Source organism: Schistocerca gregaria, chromosome 7, assembly GCF_023897955.1.
Source record: "Schistocerca gregaria isolate iqSchGreg1 chromosome 7, iqSchGreg1.2, whole genome shotgun sequence".
NCBI lineage: Eukaryota > Metazoa > Arthropoda > Insecta > Orthoptera > Acrididae > Schistocerca > Schistocerca gregaria.
The window spans coordinates 301,501,769-301,520,197 of NC_064926.1; the positions used below are offsets into that span (position 1 = coordinate 301,501,769).

The 18,429-nt window shown below is 39.9% G+C and overlaps 1 protein-coding gene across 1 annotated transcript in view; it reads left to right on the forward strand.

Annotated features, from left to right (window-relative positions):
- LOC126282044 (ionotropic receptor 93a) overlaps positions 1 to 15,680 on the forward strand; it is a 139,084-nt gene extending 123,404 nt beyond the window's left edge. Inside the window, exons 8-10 of the mRNA XM_049981461.1 lie at positions 1,497 to 1,692; positions 4,566 to 4,764; positions 14,234 to 15,680. Of these exons, the coding sequence (XP_049837418.1) occupies positions 1,497 to 1,692; positions 4,566 to 4,764; positions 14,234 to 14,470 (632 nt within the window). The 3' untranslated portion in view covers positions 14,471 to 15,680. The remainder of the gene's footprint in view (positions 1 to 1,496; positions 1,693 to 4,565; positions 4,765 to 14,233) is intronic.
- Positions 15,681 to 18,429: the final 2,749 nt, after the last annotated feature.

Genomic DNA, 18,429 nt, shown 5'->3' on the forward strand with positions numbered 1-18,429 from the left:
AATGTGATATTTACATGTAATTACTCTGTAACAGCATGCATTATCAGAAATGATAAGTTCACAAAGGTACATGTATCACATTGGAACAACCGAAATAAAATGTCAAACGTACCCGCGTTCTGTATTTTAATTTTAAAAATACCTACCTGTTACTAACTGTTCGTCTAAAATTGTGAGCCATATGTTTGTGACTATTACAGCGCCATCTATCACAAAGCGAAAAAAGTGGTCCAACTAAAACATTCATATTTCTTTACGTACTACACGAATATGTAATAAAAATGGGGGTTCCTATTAAAAAAAAAACGCAGTTGATATCCGTTAGACCTATGGCAGCGCCATCTAGCGGGCCAACCATAGCGCCATCTGGTTTCCCCCTTCAAGCTAGACAAGTTTCGTTCTTTGTAGTTTTTTCGTTTGACGCTTATTTCTTGAGATATTTGGCCCGGTCACGATCAATGGACCACCCTGTATAATGGATCAGGAACGGGATGTGGCCAGAAAATGTGAACCAAGTGAGAATGGCGTAATACTGATCTTATTGCTAACCACAAATTACACAGTTTGTTCAATATGCGCACCGATGACATCAACGAGATGCTGAAAAACGCCAGTTTTGTACCCCTGCTGGCCAAAATTGGACCTAATTTTTCCCAGCGTAAATAGATTCCGCATTAACGGATTAGCAGATCTGTAAAGTTTCGATGGCAAACGATAATTACAGCCCACACTGGACCTCCCTGAGTAGCTGAATTTTACTTATAACCACTCGGCAAACTAAAAAAAGTCCACCTGACTCATCCACACGATCAGTTACATCCTTTGCACATGTGTGTTGGGCAGTGTCTCCAGTATGACTGTAGATAATAGTGTCACGCCACTACTCTCAGTTCTGAGCGCACAGTGAGCGTGTAAAGATGGCTAGAAAACAGTGTCTCCCATTAAGTAAGAGTGCCTACCGAGCGACTTCGCCTGATTTCATGCAACCCACATAACGGACCTGTTATGGATTTTCTTCTTTATGATAATTCTTGGCCGCAAACTGCAGGGGCAGTGAGTATGCGCCTGCGGCATTTTCGATGGGAAGCGTTTGATAAGCGACCATACAGCCTAGTCTTGGCTCCTTCGATTCTTCATCTTTACCCAAATGAACCGCTGGCTATGAAGACATCGAGTTGCAGTCCAACGTAGAAAACAGTCAGAAAGGACTGGAGGCTCCCTTTTGTGACGAGGGTATTGGAACGTTGGTACAACGCTACGACAGATGTCTGCATTGAAGTGGCGACTATGTAGAGAAGTAGCTAACTGTTGCAAATAACAGTTTTGATTTTCACTGTGGTTTTGATTTCGCGACTGATCGGTCCTTACTTTCTGAACAGCCCTCCTATTTTATATCTGTAAGAGAATAAGTCAATAACTTAATCGGCATGTGTTTCAGTGTACGTCACCAGCATACTAGATACGTTAGATGACTGTTGCTTGTGAATGTTTGACAGATGACTTGGTTTACCTGAGGGAGAAACAGCACGTGGAACACACTATGTTCAGAGATTACCTGGAGAAGACACGAAACCCCAAAGTGGAGGAGAAAGATCGCTGCACATTTGTGATGACAAAGGTGCCTTTCTTGCACCTACCCATCGCTTTCTACTATCCGCTCAACAGCAGCTTGGCTCACATATTTGATCCACTGTAAGTATGAAGAAAAACCGAATGAATTTGTCTCACGATTAAATGCTGTCATGTTTCCATTCTGGCTTCATCTTCTTCTCTTTCTTGTGCCTTATCCTCACATAGTAAAAGGTTCGGTCATGATTGGCAACGGAGCGGCGTCTTTAATTTAAGAAGGGGTGAGGTCTTTATATCGCCGCCGTCCCTGGTGGGACAGAATACATATATTTCAACTGTGTGCGTCATTCGTTATAAAATGAGCGAACATTTTTCCAGTGTTTGCGAACCAAGTAACGGAGGTGGGAGTTGGCTACTAGCCAAATATTAATCTAGTGGGATGTGGAAAATTCCATGTCCAGGCTGGTACTTTAACACACACAGCTGTCTGGGCGGGTTTGTTTCATGTTGACTGGAAAAATTATTTTCCTATTGAACAGAAACCACTGGTCGGATTCTATCATTACATTTACACCGTTGGCATTTCCTACGTGGGCATAAGAAGTTCTGGGAATTCCCGTGCCATAGTTTCATCGCTTGTCATTAGAGGAACCAGAACAAAATGTCGCTGGATATGAATAAAGTGGAATATCTTGCAAGAATTCGTTTTCTCTATTTTAAGGCGAACAACACCACCACAACGCCTATTGGATTGGTGGAAATGTATGGCAACAATGCACCATTAAATGGAACGGTGTTAATGTGGCGCAGAAGCTTCCAGTGTTGCCAACCCACTCTAAATGGCAGAGACCGAAATGACCCAGTTTCTCTCTCTCTCTGTCTCTCACTCTCTCTCAAGAGCTGAGAATCATAAGAGACAGGGAGAGCCTGGTGTTCAAAGACCAGTGTTTAACAATCGAGGCGTTAGTGGAAAAAGTGAAAATATGTCATGGATCAGTTTTCATCATATTGCTCGACATTTTGAACAAGACAAAGCTGATATTCTTCCATCTTCCGTCGCACCTAAGTAGCTTCAGATTTCATGGAGTATACTCAGTCTTTGCAACTAAATGAAAGGCAGTTTGTTTTTTTGCCTCTACGTTTCGGTTCTTTTATATGAGAAGTATGTTCAGTGGCCTGTAATACATGTTTGTTTTTATCTATACAAACGGAAAAAAATCGTAACAACAAAAAGTTATTAGTGTAGAGTAATGAAATTCGGGAATACATTTGTCTATGTAACACATGTAAGTAACATATGTGAATGCGTAACATAGCAAGACCACAGGTTAACGGAAGTGCGAGATCAGCAATTGCAAATGTGAAATGCTGATTCGTTAATAACCGGTGTAACCACTAGAATTATACTGGAAACATGCAAACGTACATGCATTATGTGGTACAAGTGCCGGATGTCAGTTTGTGGGATGGAGTTCCGTGCCTGTTACACTTGGTTAGTCAGTAGAGGTAGGGTCAGTGTTGTTTGTGGATAATGCTGTAGTTGTTGTCCGATGATGTCCCAATGTGCTAGATTGGAGACAGATAGGGTTATCGAGCAGGCCAAGGCAATATGTCAACACTCTACAGAGCAAGTTTGTTTACAACTACGATATGTGGATGAGCAATATCATGTTGAAAAACATCCCCTGGAATGCTGTTCATGAATAGTAGCACAACATGTCGAATCACAAGGTTGACATACAAATTTGCATTAGAGTGCGTGGGATAACCACGTGAATGTTCCTGCTGTCTACGAAATTGCACCCTAGACCATAACTTCAGATGTAGGCCCAGTGTGTCTAGCATGTAGACTGGTTGGTTGTAGGTACTCAACTGGCTTCCTCGTAAGCAAACACATGGCCATCACTGGCACAGAGTTAGAACCAGCTTCATTAGAAAACACAACAGACCTTCACTCTGCCCTCCACTGAGTTCTCGCTTGACATCACTCAAGTCGCAGATGGCTGTGGTATTGGGCCAGTGGGGTAAACGCTACAGGGCGCCTCTCGTGGAGCTGTCCTTGAAGTAACCGGTTTGGAAAAATTCTTTCTCATTGTGGTGCCAGGTGCTGCTCAAGTTGCTGCTGCAGTTGCAGTGTGATCCTCCAGAGCCATAAACAGAATACACAAAACACAATGATCATTCTTTTTGATAATCCCACATGGCTGTCCAGAGCCCAGTCTTCTTGTGGGTGTACATTCTCGTAGCGACAGCTGTCAGCAATCACGTACATTGGCTACATTCTTGCCAAGTCTTTCTGCAGATCGCAGAGGAACATCCAGCTTCTCATAGCTCTGTTAAACGACCCCGTTCAGACTCAGTGAGGTGTTGCCAATGGCGTCTTCCTGACTAACATGAACGTTCAGTTTCATAGATAACTAATGCTCTCGACCACTGCAGCATGTTGTTAAAGCAAACCTATTAGCGCCACTCTTATGCGATTGGCGCGAAATTTCAATAGATATCATATTTCAAAAATAGAAATGCCACACCACTCTTCTTGGTGCTGAAAATACGGTTTCCAATGTTGGTAGTTCATGTGTGTGTGTGTGTGTGTGTGTGTGTGTGTGTGTGTGTGTGTGTGTGTGTGTGTGTGTATGTGTGAATGAGAAAAACCACGAATAACAGATCTTAGCCGACGCCAACTCCGGGACGACGAAGATGAATGAGATGATGTGGATGCAGGACGATGTATGTCACCATCGCCGCAAGATAGTCGCTGTAGGGGACGATCCCCAACAAGCCGATCAAGTTCTCCATCGCCGTTTAGAAGCTCCAGCCGATCACCGACATCTTATTCGCGTGACACACTCCATTCACTGTGCTTTCTGTAATTGAAAAGCTCTTGAGACTGTAAAGATAAAAATTTTACTATAGCGGTATTACAGCGCAGTGAGATACCTCATTTGTTGCGATTTTTGGTGTTACATTATCAACAGACTTTCGGTGTTTACCAGGTTGAAGGCACTGGTGGAAACTGGGATAGTCAGGCACTTGCTGCGCAAGGACTTGCCACAGATCGAGATCTGTCCACTGGACCTGGGCAGTAAGGAGCGACAGCTTCGCAACTCTGACCTGTACATGACGTACATGATCGTCGTGACTGGCTTCTGCGCCGCTACAGTCGCCTTCTTCGGTGAAATTCTTACACGTCAGGTATGTATAACGTATGAGCAAGGCACAGTCAGCCCTGTGTCGTGTAGCAGGAGGCACATTATTATTATTATTATTACTATTATTATTATTACATATCTTTATTGAGATCTTACCACCCACTAAAACGCTCATCCGTAAAAATATGTTGGCTACCTTAGAGTATCAGTGCATCTAGACAGATAATCTTAACAAATGAAGACATTCACGATCCACAAATTTTGTGCAGCCAGCCAACTATGAAGAATAAGGATCTTCCTTAAATGCATCCCTCATAGCCTACCTTTTTGGTATCAACTAGAGCCCTGATTTGGTTTTTTTTTCCCACTTTGCACAAAATAAAAAAAATCTTATATGTGACTGTGAGTGGTGCGAGTCCATACGATGCAGCATCCTGCTCAAAAATAATTTTTGCGCCACCTGCATATCTGCAAACGTCCTTGGACTTGAATTTAAGGAGAGTAAAGAATGAAAGAGTTTTTACTTCCATTTCAGTGCTGTTTATTTAGCCAATGCCATGTTTTAACTGATATGGAATTTCCCCAGTTTCATGGAGAACGAACCATACCTATATATAGGCTATTATTAGTATGGGGTCACAAGATCCAAAGGCATTCTACAGCTACAGCCAGCCATTCACTAGGAGGAACCTCCTCTGTGTGCATATAGTGTAATCACAAGGTCAAATGTGACATAATTTTTCAAATTCTTAATACATCATTTGTCTGACGCAAGACATCCTAACCAGCCCAGTATTTACCTTAGCCAATGTGGAAAACTGTCTAAAAACAACATCCAAATTGCCTGGCACACTGGTCCCTGTCGTTAATTTGTCGATGCCTTTGATAATGGGCCTGAGTGCTTCCCTGTGTTCCAGAAGAGGGCACTTTAATGTGCTTGACTATCTAGGCAGGTTTAATAAAAGAATAAAACGAAAAAAATAAATTTAATGTGAAATTAAAACCAAGAAAAATAACAAAAACAAAGACAGCTAGTTTTAAAGTGCACAGTTATAAAATCCAGATTTTCTTCTAGGCACCATCCAGTAATGTCTACCTATGTCTTTTTCAATGTAATATGCTTGGGTCCTCAGTAGCGTGCTGCCCATAAGGTAGTCACTGTGGTGCTGTGACAAGTCTGCCCGTCCCTTGATGTCAATTTTTCTAAGGTCACTCAAAATGTGTGGAGGGTTTCTACAATGATGTACTTCAAGTTTTCAGCTGGTTCCAAGAGTGCTCTTGCCAGCACATACATCAAGTCTTTCTATTTGGTTCATTCATGCCTCCTTGAGCAATGTTTTCCCAAGGTGGGTGCAGTGCACTTATGCATTATTGTCTTGAAAGAGGGTCCTATCACCAAAATACTGACTGTAGGGCTGGTATGTAGACTGGAGGGTCCTGTCCCAGTTTCTCACAGCCCTCTGATTATTCTCTACAGCAACCAGAAGCATCCTATGTTTGAATACAATACCAGCCAAAAATATGACTGAACATATGACACCGCATGCCACTGATTCATGTTACATTCAAGAAGTTCTCATTCAACACCTTCTTCATGCACTACAGTTCTTGGGGGTGGGGGTTGATGTGCATAATCAACAGCTAGTAGCCAAATGGATTGTGTAGGGAGAGAGTTGCATACTGCTGGGCAACACAGTCCTCCCAGCTACTTCCAAGAAGGCAGTACACAGCTCTACAGCATTCCTCTCAGCACACCTATGAGACATAATTTATACGTAGCTGATTCTGACTGTGGATGACCACTATGAAACAGATCTACAATGTCTTGTGTCTCGCAATATGGTTGAAATATATTAAAAACAAAGATTCCAAGACTTACGAAGCGGGAAAGCGCCGGTAGACAGGCACAATAAAATAACACACAAACAAACACACAAAATTTCTAGCTTTCGCAACCAATGGTTGCTTCTTCAGGAAAGAGGGAAGGAGAGGGAAAGACCGTAGGGTAAGCCTTTCCGCTCCCGGGATTGGAATGATTCCTTACCCTCTCCCTTAAAACCCACGTCCTTTCGTCTTTCCCTCTTTCCTGAAGAAGCAACCGTTGGTTGCGAAAACTAGAAATTTTGTGTGTGTGTTTGTGTGTTATTTTATTGTGCCTGTCTACTGGCGCTTTCCCGCTTGGTAAGTCTTGGAATCTTTGTTTTTGATATATTTTTCCCATGTTGAAGTTTCTTTCTATTTTATTCACAATATGGTTGAATGTTCTAATGATGCTTTTAGAATGCACACCAATTTGGTGAGCAACTTCCCATGATTATAACCTCTCTGTCTAAAGTGACAACCTGTTAACAGTTTAAGCTTGAAATACCCTTTTGAGGCATACTGACCAACAGAACAGTCTACACGAGCAGCATTGCTCCATTTGTGGTGGAGGCAGTGTGTGCTACAGAAATGTGCAGAGGAAGCAAGTTTAGTTTTATACCCATCACACAGGTAACAAAGATGAAGGTACTGACAGGCAGCAGTCACAGAACTCATCAGTATGTTGCCTGTGAACCATAGAATAATGAGAGAATACCTCAAAGAGTGGTGAGTCATATTAGATGTTCTAGTGGTTCAATAATACATTACATGTTAGGAGATACAACACATAATTTAAAAAAAAAATGAAGCACCCACAAGGCAATAAGAAATGAGATTACTCTCTTCAGCCATAAAGTTTATGTGATGTTTTTTCAGTGATTACAAAATTGACTTAAGTTTACAAAGAGCTTGGCTTCATAAGCTCACTTATCAGTATGAAGTTGCACCCCTCTGGCCTGGAGACACACATTTACTGAGTTGGGAAGAGTGTAATAAAGTCATTATTTTCTCTCCTGAAGCAAGCTGGCTCATGGCTGTTGTAAAGGGTCCCTGATGTTGTAGATACTGGCATTAGTATGGAACTGATGTCTGAGCTGGTCCCTAACATGTTCTATCCATGAAATATGTAAGAATTTTGGTGACCACAGAAGTACTGCAATATCATGTACATAGTTCATAGAGACACATGGCAGGTGTGGATGGGCATTGTCCCATTGAAAGATGGTACCACAATACTGTTGCACGAGAGATAACATATGAGGATGCAGGACATCCATGACATACCACTGAGCCATTGGAGTTCCCTCAATTAGTTCTGCCACGGCCTGAAGCCATATCTCATGCCACCCCACGCCATGATGCCAAGTGTAATACTACTGTGCCATGACACCAAGATGGCCGTGCTAGCCCCGCTCCTAACAGACACGTAGATTCCAACTCTGACTCACTAACATTATATTCATATGATGCTATGATTTTTGTTTTGTGAAGTGCACAATTTTACATTTTTGAACATTTAAAGCAAGCTGCTAATCATCGCACCACTTTGAAATCTTATTGAGGTCTGACTGAGTATTTGTACAGCTTCGTTTGGATTGCATTTTGTTGTAGATAACTGCCTCATCTGCAAGAAATCTGAGGTTCCTATTAACGTTGTCCACAAGATCATTAATACACAACAATAACAGCAAGGCACCCAACACACTTCCCTGGGATGCATCAAAGTTACCTCTACTTCAATCGATGACTCTCCATCCAAAATAACATAAGGCATCTTTCCTCCCAAGAAATCCTCAGTCTAGTCAGATATTTCATCTGATCCCTGATATGAACATACTTTTGACAATAAGCATAGGCATGGTACTGAGTTAAATGCTTTACAGAAATTGAGAAATACTGCATCTGCCTGACTGCCTTTATTGGTGGCTTTCAGGATGTCACACAAAAAAAGTGAGAGAGAGTTGGCTTCCAAATGATCTAAGTTTTCAAAATCTATGCTGGATAGCATGGAGGAGATCATTCTGTTTGAGATACGTCATGATGTGTGTGTTCAGAATATGTTCCAAGATTCTACAATGAATGGATGTCAGTGATATTGGATGATAGTTTTGTGGATCACATTTGCTACCTCTCTTGTAGACAGGTGTAATATGTCATTTATTCCAACTATAAGGCACAGTTTTTTGTTAGAGGGATCTACAAAAGACTGTAGTTAACAGAGGGGCTAACTCAACTGTAAATATGGTATAGAATCTGATAGCGATTCCATTGCATCCAGGGACTTTTCTCAGTTTCAACAATTTCAGCTGTTTTTCTATGTCACTGACACTAATATCATTCATGTTTTCAGTGACACAATAATTAAATTGGGGTGAATACTCCTGGATTTTCCTTTTAAAGGAACATCTTAAAACAGAGTTAAGCATTTCTGCTTCTGATTTCCTATTCTCAACTTCATTTCAGTCTCATTTATGAGTGACTGAACACTAACTTTGGTGCGACTAACAGTCTTTATGCATGACCAGAATTTCTTTGGGTTTTGTGAAAAATAATTGGACACTGTTCTGCTACAGCAGTCGTTGAAGGATTCATGCATCACTTTCTTGCCTGCCAAAAGCATTTCATCTAGCACCTCTCTTTCTGTCTCCCTGTGCTTTGTTTTATATTTATTGTGCAGTAGCCTCTGCTTCTTTAGAAGCATCTTTATAATGACTGTATATCTTGGAGGATCTCTCCCATTATGAACTGTCCTACAAGGTGCAAATCATAGGTGGGGTCTTGAACAATGTGATCCAGGAAGTGTTCAGGAATGCAGTTTGTACTGTTTCACAGGATGTCTTGTCGAGCCCATCCCTAACAAAATTAAAATTATCCCAGTTGATTACTGGATGATTAAAATCTCTTCAAATGATTACAGTAACATTAGGGAACTTACGTACAAGTGAACTGAAGCTTTTTTCTAAAGTTTTCGGTTACATCAGAAGGAGTCCCTGGTGGTTAATAGAAGGACCCTATTATAATATTTTGCCCACTCATCATACTGAGTCTTTCACAAACAATCTCACATGCAGCTTCAATTTCTAAGTCAGCAGATTTGAATTTCTTGTCCACTGCAACAAATACACCAACTTTATTTTCCATTTCTCTATCCTTTCAGTATATGCTTAAATTTTCCCCAATGATCTCACTGCTATCAGCTTCGGGTTAAAACCCACTCTCAGTGACTAATATTACAAGAACTTTGGTATTTTTTAGGAGTACTTTGAACTGTGGCACTTCGTTGTGAATGCTTCTACAGTTAACCACTAGAATTTTGATACTCTAATTTGCAGGAGACATTTCTTTGAATCTTACTCTGATGCTTCTGGATTTCCCACAGCTATCATTATCTGGATTGAATGGAGAGTCACCTAATCTAAAAAAAAACCTAGTGTGCACCCCACACACAATTAGCTACTTGGGTAACTGCCTGTTATATGTAGTGCACACCTGAGCTGCTATTTAAAGGAACCATACACCTCTCAACCCTATTGTGCAAGTCTAGGAAGTCACAGCCTAGCTTGTCACAGAACCCTCAGAGTCTCTGATTCAGGCCTTCCACTTGACTAAGAGATAGGGGGCCACGATCTGTTCTGAGAACAATGATGAAGATTGTGAGCTTCATTGGAACTCCATGAGCAATGCTGGTATTCACAACCCTCACTGCTAATTACTGGAGTGATCAAAATATGGCCTCAGAGGCCTGATGACAGGCATTGTTTTCTTTCCCCATGTGCATCACAGTCTGTAGTTGGTTGCACCCTCTTTGCTTGATGAGGATGGGATGATATCCATAACGAAGAGGTCAGACTTAAATTGTGAGAGGGGAGATGGTACCTCTGTAGACACAGGGAGGGCCTTGTCCTAGGACTTATAGTTCTTATCTTTTGGAGGAAGAGGACAGGACACAGGTCCTTCTGCAAGGTCCAAGACCAAAAGTGAGTGAGCAACCTTGGGGCATACAGATGGTACATCTTGTGGCAGAGTTGTGATAGCAAGCTTCCAGCCTGAGAGACGTCAGGGGGGAGATGACCAGGGGAGGAGGGGGGGGGGGGGGGGAGAGCCTCATCACTGGTGGGTGCCGAAGAAGGGGGCACTTGTTTGGCTGGGGAGGAGGAGTGGCACCCGGATGGGAGAGCATGGGGACTCCATGGGAGGGGAAGGGGAGAAGGAGACGGGGTTGGGGTAAGGAAGAGGGAAGAGGAGGGAAAGGATGTAAGAGATGCAAAAGTTGAAGAAATCAACACTGGGAGGATTCGGTCGTACAGAGTGTACATAAAGTCCAGGAACACTTTCAATTATTTATTGCACAAGAACCAAACATTCTACAGATACCATACATATGTCATTTTGAAGAGAAACCCTGAAAGTTTTCTTTCATGTATACTGCCACAGTGTAGTTTGGTAATTTGCCAATAGTCAGCACCAGTCGCAAACAAGGTGAGTTCAGGTGCGGAGTGAGCTTCCTGTGGGCTGGAGTTCAACAAAAACAAGTGTGCCATAGCTGTTCAACAGATGTTTAGAACTAAGTATGGTAACAAGCCACCAACAAGGAAGGCCATTTACCTCTGGCACTACAAATTCATTACGACGGGTTGCTTGTGCCTTGCAGAGACAAGCAGACGTCCCAGTGTGAGTAAAGTGAATGTGGAGCGTGTACTAGAGACATTTGTAAGGAATCCAAAGGAATCAGTGAAGCACTCATGGTTTGCATATTGAATATTTGAAAAAAAAAAAGAGAAACTTTGAGAGTTTCTCTTCAAAATGACATATGTATCATAACTGTACTATGTTTAGTTCTTGTGCAATTGAATTCGTTCCTGGACTTTATGTACATCCTGTATTTTTGGTGAGCCTAAGCATAAGACGAGCAATTCAGGACTTGTACTCTTGGATCTTCTTTTCTCTCTCATAAGCTGGGCAGTCCGGCAAGTGTGGAGAGTGGCAGTCATGACAATTTACACACACAGGTGGTAGAACACAGGAACTTCCCTCATGGAGTCGGTGACCAGTCACAGAGGGTCCACTGTATAGCAAGCATGGAAAACACCTCATGGGTGGCAAGATGTATGGCTTCTCATCACATCGGTAGCACATGACATTGATTTTTTCTGGGAGGGTATCTCTGTCAAAAGCCAAATTAAAGGCGCTGGCAATGGTGCAGTTGTCCTGGTATCAGTGCAGTTGTCCTGGTATCAGTGCAGTTCTCCTTATTACCCTTCTGCACATGTCGAACAAAGTGAATGCCACATCGCTCTAGATTACCACGACGTTCCTCATCAGTTTGCAGGATTAGATTCCAGTGAAAAATCACTCCCTGTACCATATTCAGTGACTGATGAGGGGTAACAGCCACTGGGATGTCGCCAAGATGATCACAAACATAAATAGCTGCAGAATGGGTGGCAGAAGAAGCTTTGATCAATAGGGAGCCCAACCGCTTCTTACTAAGAGATTCCACCAAACTTGTTCTCAATACTGTCCACAAAAAACAATGGCTTTATGGCAGGTAATGTTCCCACAAATCCTAGTACAGACCAGGAAGTGGGGAAAGTGTTTCATCCCAAGACGGCAAGCTGGCCCTCTTCTCAGTTTCTCATGATTCTGTTTTGGTTCACTGCTTTTAGTTCTTCAACCAAATCTTATTAGCTGTAGTACAGGCACTGCATAATTCTCTATTGCCTACACTATAATATTCCCATAGCTGAGATTTGATCTTTTTTACTTTTGATGCAAAGACTACCTAGTACATAGGAACTATGTAGTTGGGCCAAATGAGACTAAAGGAATTAAATTAGACTGGAACTATGATTTAAATGAAGAAACACATCTTTGGGATGTGAAACTATGCTTAGTCTTCAAAATACTGAACAGGCAACAGAATGTTCAGCATTTTGCAAAAGGCATGTGATTTCCTGCACAATCTACTCTGAAAGGACAGACACTGTGAAATGCTAAGCCTATGTGATAATGACCCAGATAAGCAGTTCTTTGTATGTGGCAACATTAACATACCTAGTGAAAATTGGAAGTGCTAGTAACAATGGAATGTTGGATTTTGTTTAGTGGTTTTAGGATGCATCTGTGGGTTGATGGTAATTAGCATGGTACCACATGTCAGGGTTTCTTCCTCATCCAATCATGTCTGAAATTTGGAAAGGATGACTGCTTAAATGCCTCTCTCCTTGAAGTAATTAGTGTTTGTGGTCTCTGTGGACCAAATGCAGTCAGCTCTTTAATAGTTTTAGAGCTACATTGCAGTCCAAAGAGATGCGAAACTTGTCAGAACATTGCCAAAACAGTTACCAGTTCAGAATGAATTTTAATTTTGCCGCAATGTGTGGACAGATTTAAAAATTCCTGGAGGGTTAAATGTCACATAATCCTAGGGTGTAAAGTGTCCTTGTTGAGTAACCATGTGGCCTGTCATATACCACAATGTGATGCCCAAAACATCTCTGAACCTCCACCATGTTTCACTCTTGGGACTCAAACTCTGCTTTAAGTTGGAAAAAATGTGCAATGAGACTCATGCAACCAAATTGCAGTGTTCCACAGTCCAGATTTTATGGCTTCGGAACCCTGCTTTCCTGTTACAGGCATTCACATCACTGATGAGTAGCTTTGCAATTCAAGCTTACCCTGCAGTTCCCTGCTAAGGAGCTGCCCTTGTGTTGTTTTGGTTCTGACAGGATCTGTGAGTGTAATACTCAGTCCTGCAATGACATTTGCAGCTGTCTTACTCTTTATTTTTTGTCACAGCCCTCATAATGACTGTGAATCATGATCGGCCAACATATACTTTCCTCTGCATTGTGACTTAGTGGATGTTTTCAACTTTCACTGCGCACTGTAAAAATCTTTGATATGGTACCTCTTGAAACACCAAACACTTCAACAAACCTGGTTATGTAAGCATGCACTGTACGAGCACCAAGAATTTTCCCACATTCAAATTCATTCAGCTCCAACATAATGCTCTCACATCTACACAGAACACTGTTCTGGCTATGAGTGACACTTGCAACATACTGAGGACATTGCACACCTGCTGTTTATGGCCAAATATGATTTCTAGTGGTTTATCCATATTTTTGTCTAAACCGTGTACCTTAAAAATGTGATATGTTTGAAATTGGTTTGTTTTTTACCTTACCAGAGTAGTACAGAGCTCTAAGATCTGATAATATCAAGTCTGATATGTAAGAAAAATCTAGGATGAAATAATTACAATATTATGAAAAGAAATGAGTGCTACTTCCCATACAGTAGAGATGTTAAGTCACAGACAGGCTCAACAAAAAGACTATCACACACATAAGCTTTTGCCCAGAAGGCCTTCTTCTCAGAGAGGCAAAACACACATACACACACATACAGACACATACATTCATGCAAACACAGCTCACATGCATATGCCTGGGGTGCCAGGGGCCCGTGTGTGTGTGTGTGTGTGTGTGTGTGTGTGTGTGTGTGTGTGTGTGTAGGCTTTTTGTTATGCCTGTCTGTGATTCAACATCTCCTCTATATGGTGAGTAGCAGTCTACCCTTTTAATAATATTGTCAGTTTTTGGCTCAGATGTTACATTGATGTCATAAAAAATTTCCAGGTAAAACGATGTATTGCTGAAGCAGAGCTGCAGACAGAAGCATCTGCATCTTATCCAGATGACTGGAAAACTGTAAAGGCACAAGCCAACAGACCACCATACACAATGTACTTAAATGGGAATATAATTAATGTTAAACAGCCAGCCTACAGCATTACAAAAGATTTCCAATCATCAAGCAGAAAATCACTGTCAAGACAGAAAAACAGTAATTATGTGTTTCAATACACAAGTTAAATAATACCAATGAAGAAAATTTCAGTAGTCATAACAAGTAGATTTCTTTTGTTCACACAACACACAAATGTCATATTTAAGCTAGGGCAGGCATCTAACAGCATGAGAAACATTGAAAAAAATAATTGAGACTTGTGCCACCATCATATTATCTTAATTTTTTTCAGAACTACAGGTTTATTTATATCACACTAAAGCTGAAGTATGTAACAAGGAGTAAACTGATGTTCATCAGAGGCCACAGAAAGAAAGAAATGTTAATCTTCTTTTGCAAAGTTTTTCTGTGCTTTTGTAGATGGGAATTGAATATAAAACTGTTTCAGTCTACTTTTAACTATAATATTCTGTCTTCATTTTTGACTTATGTACAGGATTTTACATACACGTTTGCACCTTGTAGGTTCAATTTTTGACATTCTGTTTAAAATACACCATTTCTTTATGTGATTTAAGCAAAATATAACATCAATAAATTTGAAGTGACAGCATCTGAAAGAGTAAGTAGAAATTAATCATAACAAACATTCATTTCATTACTCACCATTAACCTCCATAAAGAATGTAAATTGTACTAAAATTGAACTATATCTTTTTTGTACCTTAGCTATATCTTTAATAACTTTATTGGTTCTATGACCTCTTAATATAATTCACACATAATGTCAAGTATTGATGTTCTTTGTTGGCACTTTTGTAATATCATAAATATAGCTACCAGGAATTAAAGGAGTAATGTGTGTAGCACGTAACTGATTTTTAAAAACATGTTATACTTGAAGTTTTGTTAACTATTTAAAGAGTTCATCACATTCAATAAATATGGTCAAAATAACATTTCTTATTTACATTGAACATATATAATTCAGTTTTATGTAATGTTCCACATTAGAGACATATATATTTGGTGTGTTTTGGCAGCCAGAAATAGAAAAAAAAAGGTTGTGTTTCAGCTTTTGTACTGGTGATGAAATATTGCTGTAAGTTACAGTACTGAAATGTAATATAGGCATTTCATTATCTTCTCCATGTTTTCATAGAAAAATGTTGTGTATTGATAACTGATAGTATTTCTAGAAAGATGAGAAACTGCACTTATAATGTGATGGAGTAAAAATGTAGTATTTATGCTACTATAGTGCATGCCACATAATTGTAAATACACATTTGTAAATAAAGCTCTTTCAAGACTATAAAGCTCTTTCAACACAAAGATGTGTCAAAGAGTCTGCAAATTTGTTGAACACTAAGTTAATTAAGAACTCAGTTTAACTTGGACTTTTCAATTTATTTTATTTTCTTATCATGCACACAATGAAAATTAATTGCCATGATAGAATACACCTACATTTTTTGTTAAATTCTAAAGAATAATTATACTATTACGGCAACATTATCACTGCAAACATTATGCAAACACATTCTGTTACCAATAGTAATTAGTCATGTTCCCACATCACCCTGTGCTCAGAGAAGGTAATTAACTTATCTAGAAATATGACAGTTCAAAAGTTATTAATTAATTAATCCTATTTCAAGATACTTCCGAGTACTGTACCACATCACATTTCTAAAATCTGTTTTGATAAGACTGTAGCCCAAAATTTTCTAAGTGCATTTTGAATTTTAAGGGAAATATTCCAAATTTAAACTTTTGCTAAACTGATTATAATGGCAGCTCTAATGACAGCTGAGGAAATTTAATTGCAACTGAACTTATAAGATGAAAAATCTAATTTTTTTCTAAAACACAAAGGTAGAAATCACTTTAAAATCATTAGTCAAAAAAACCCAGTCCTATAAGCACTATAATGTTCACTCTGCAGTAGTAGTATTCTATGAGGGCATGCTGAAAAGTAATGACTCCAAATTTCTATGGGGAAAGTATTCAGCTACCTAAATAAAACAAACAATATTAAAATTCTACATCTTTATTCTTCATGCTTACAAATTTGCATACATTAGAAATATCTCACATTACAAAACTGGAAGGTACAGGATGACAGTTATTGAACTATATGAAAAAAAAAACCTAAATTTGTTACAAACTATTGTGTGCACACACTTTATTCAACATGTAAACGTCACTGCAGACGAGTACCGAAATTCTGCATGACCCACTGAAGTGTCAGTGTTGTAACATCGATGCTGTCAGCAGCCTCCTGAATGGCTGTTTCCAGCTCAGCAATGGTTTTGGGGTTATTGTAATATACCTTGTCTTTAATACGGCCCAGCAAAAAGGAGTCGTGTGTGTTCAGATCCAGAGAATATGTCAGCCAATTCAGGTCTCTGGGTACCCTAGAGCCAGAATGTGCTCCACAAAGTGCTCCTGTAGGATGTCAAACTCCCTTCTGCTTTGATGGGTTCAAGCTCCATCTTGCATGAACCACATCTTGTTGAAATCAGGATCACTAGGGACAATGGGGATGAAATCATCTTCCAAAACCTTCATGTACTGTTTCGTAGTTACCACACCACCAAGGAATATCACACTGATTATGACTGAACACTGCACACCATACAGTCACCTGCTGAGGTTGAAGAGAGTTCTCGATTGTGAAGTGAGGATTCTCAGTCCCCCAAATGCACCAATTTTGCTTATTGATGAACCCATCCAAATGAAAGTGGGCTTCATTGCTAAACCAGACAATAGTGACATACTAATTCCCATCATTCCACATGGCCAACTGTGCAGTTTGAACATCCTAATACAAACTGTTCAGAAGTTATGACAATTTTATTTAATGTTAATTCAATAATTACACTGTATCTCTTCAGTACGCCCTTATATTTAACATTTTAAATTGACACCAAAAGGTAAGGCTATAAATAGATTGTATCAAGATCAGACAAATCAGATGGACAGTGTATTCACAAGGTTAAGGATGGTCTCTTGCATTGGTCAAAAGGGTTGCAGTGAAATATGCAGCATGTTGGATACTATGTGAGTAATGAAGGATTGTGTTAATATAAAGACAATGTCAGATGATCATAGAGTATTGGATGAGTACCATTGTATTTTGAGAAATCAGGACTTCAGCTGCCTAAAGGAATTGAAATAAATTGATGGCGAAGGTTGAAAATTTCTGTTAGACTGGGACTTGAACACAGATGTTCTACTTCTCTGAAACAGGTTCCTTAACCACATTGAAAGAGATTTTAAGCATACCAATAACAACAACAATAATTTCACGAGAAACAGGCATTTTAATGTGTTTAGAACTCATGATAGACTAGAGTTTGGGTCAATTCCTTAGAGCGAAAGAATAATCACAAATAATAAAATCATAATGGTAATTACCACACTGGGAACTAGCCTAAGATCCCAAAAATAATGTTTGTTCCAGTTTAGGCTCACACTGGGGAACATGTGAATTAATAACCATGCAAAAATAACACAGGATCATCTAAACTACGTGTGTTGTTGTTGTTGTTGTTGTTGTTGGTGGTGGTGGTGGTGGGGAGTTAGAGAATGTGAAGGAGCAATAAATGTAAACTCAACACAGAAGTACTGCAGAGTGGTCCAGGAACCAACTATAAAGACAACCAAGGGAGGGAAAGTAATTATGAAATTTTAGCTTAGGTAACAGATAAAATAAAGAAACAGGCTGAAGAAAATTGTAAAAATCTTACCTAAAGGCTGTTGTCTTCTTATTTGTTTGGGGCTGAGTCAGAACAATCACATTCGAAAGTGAAAATGTGGTCCAGGACGGCTGCATTCCTTTTGTTATCTACGTGATTGGCCAGTTTCAGCCTTTGGACATTTTCAAGCACATATATTATGCTTCCAGCTACATTTTACATTATATTGCTGGTATGAAAAATGAAGCTGGAAGCTTAAAATACCTGCTTGAAAATGATCAGAGGTTTACCTGGATCATTTTTCCATTCTCAAAACACTTCGAGGCTATGGACACCCCACAAAAATAAAATTTTAAAACTCGCATTTGATCTGTCACTGG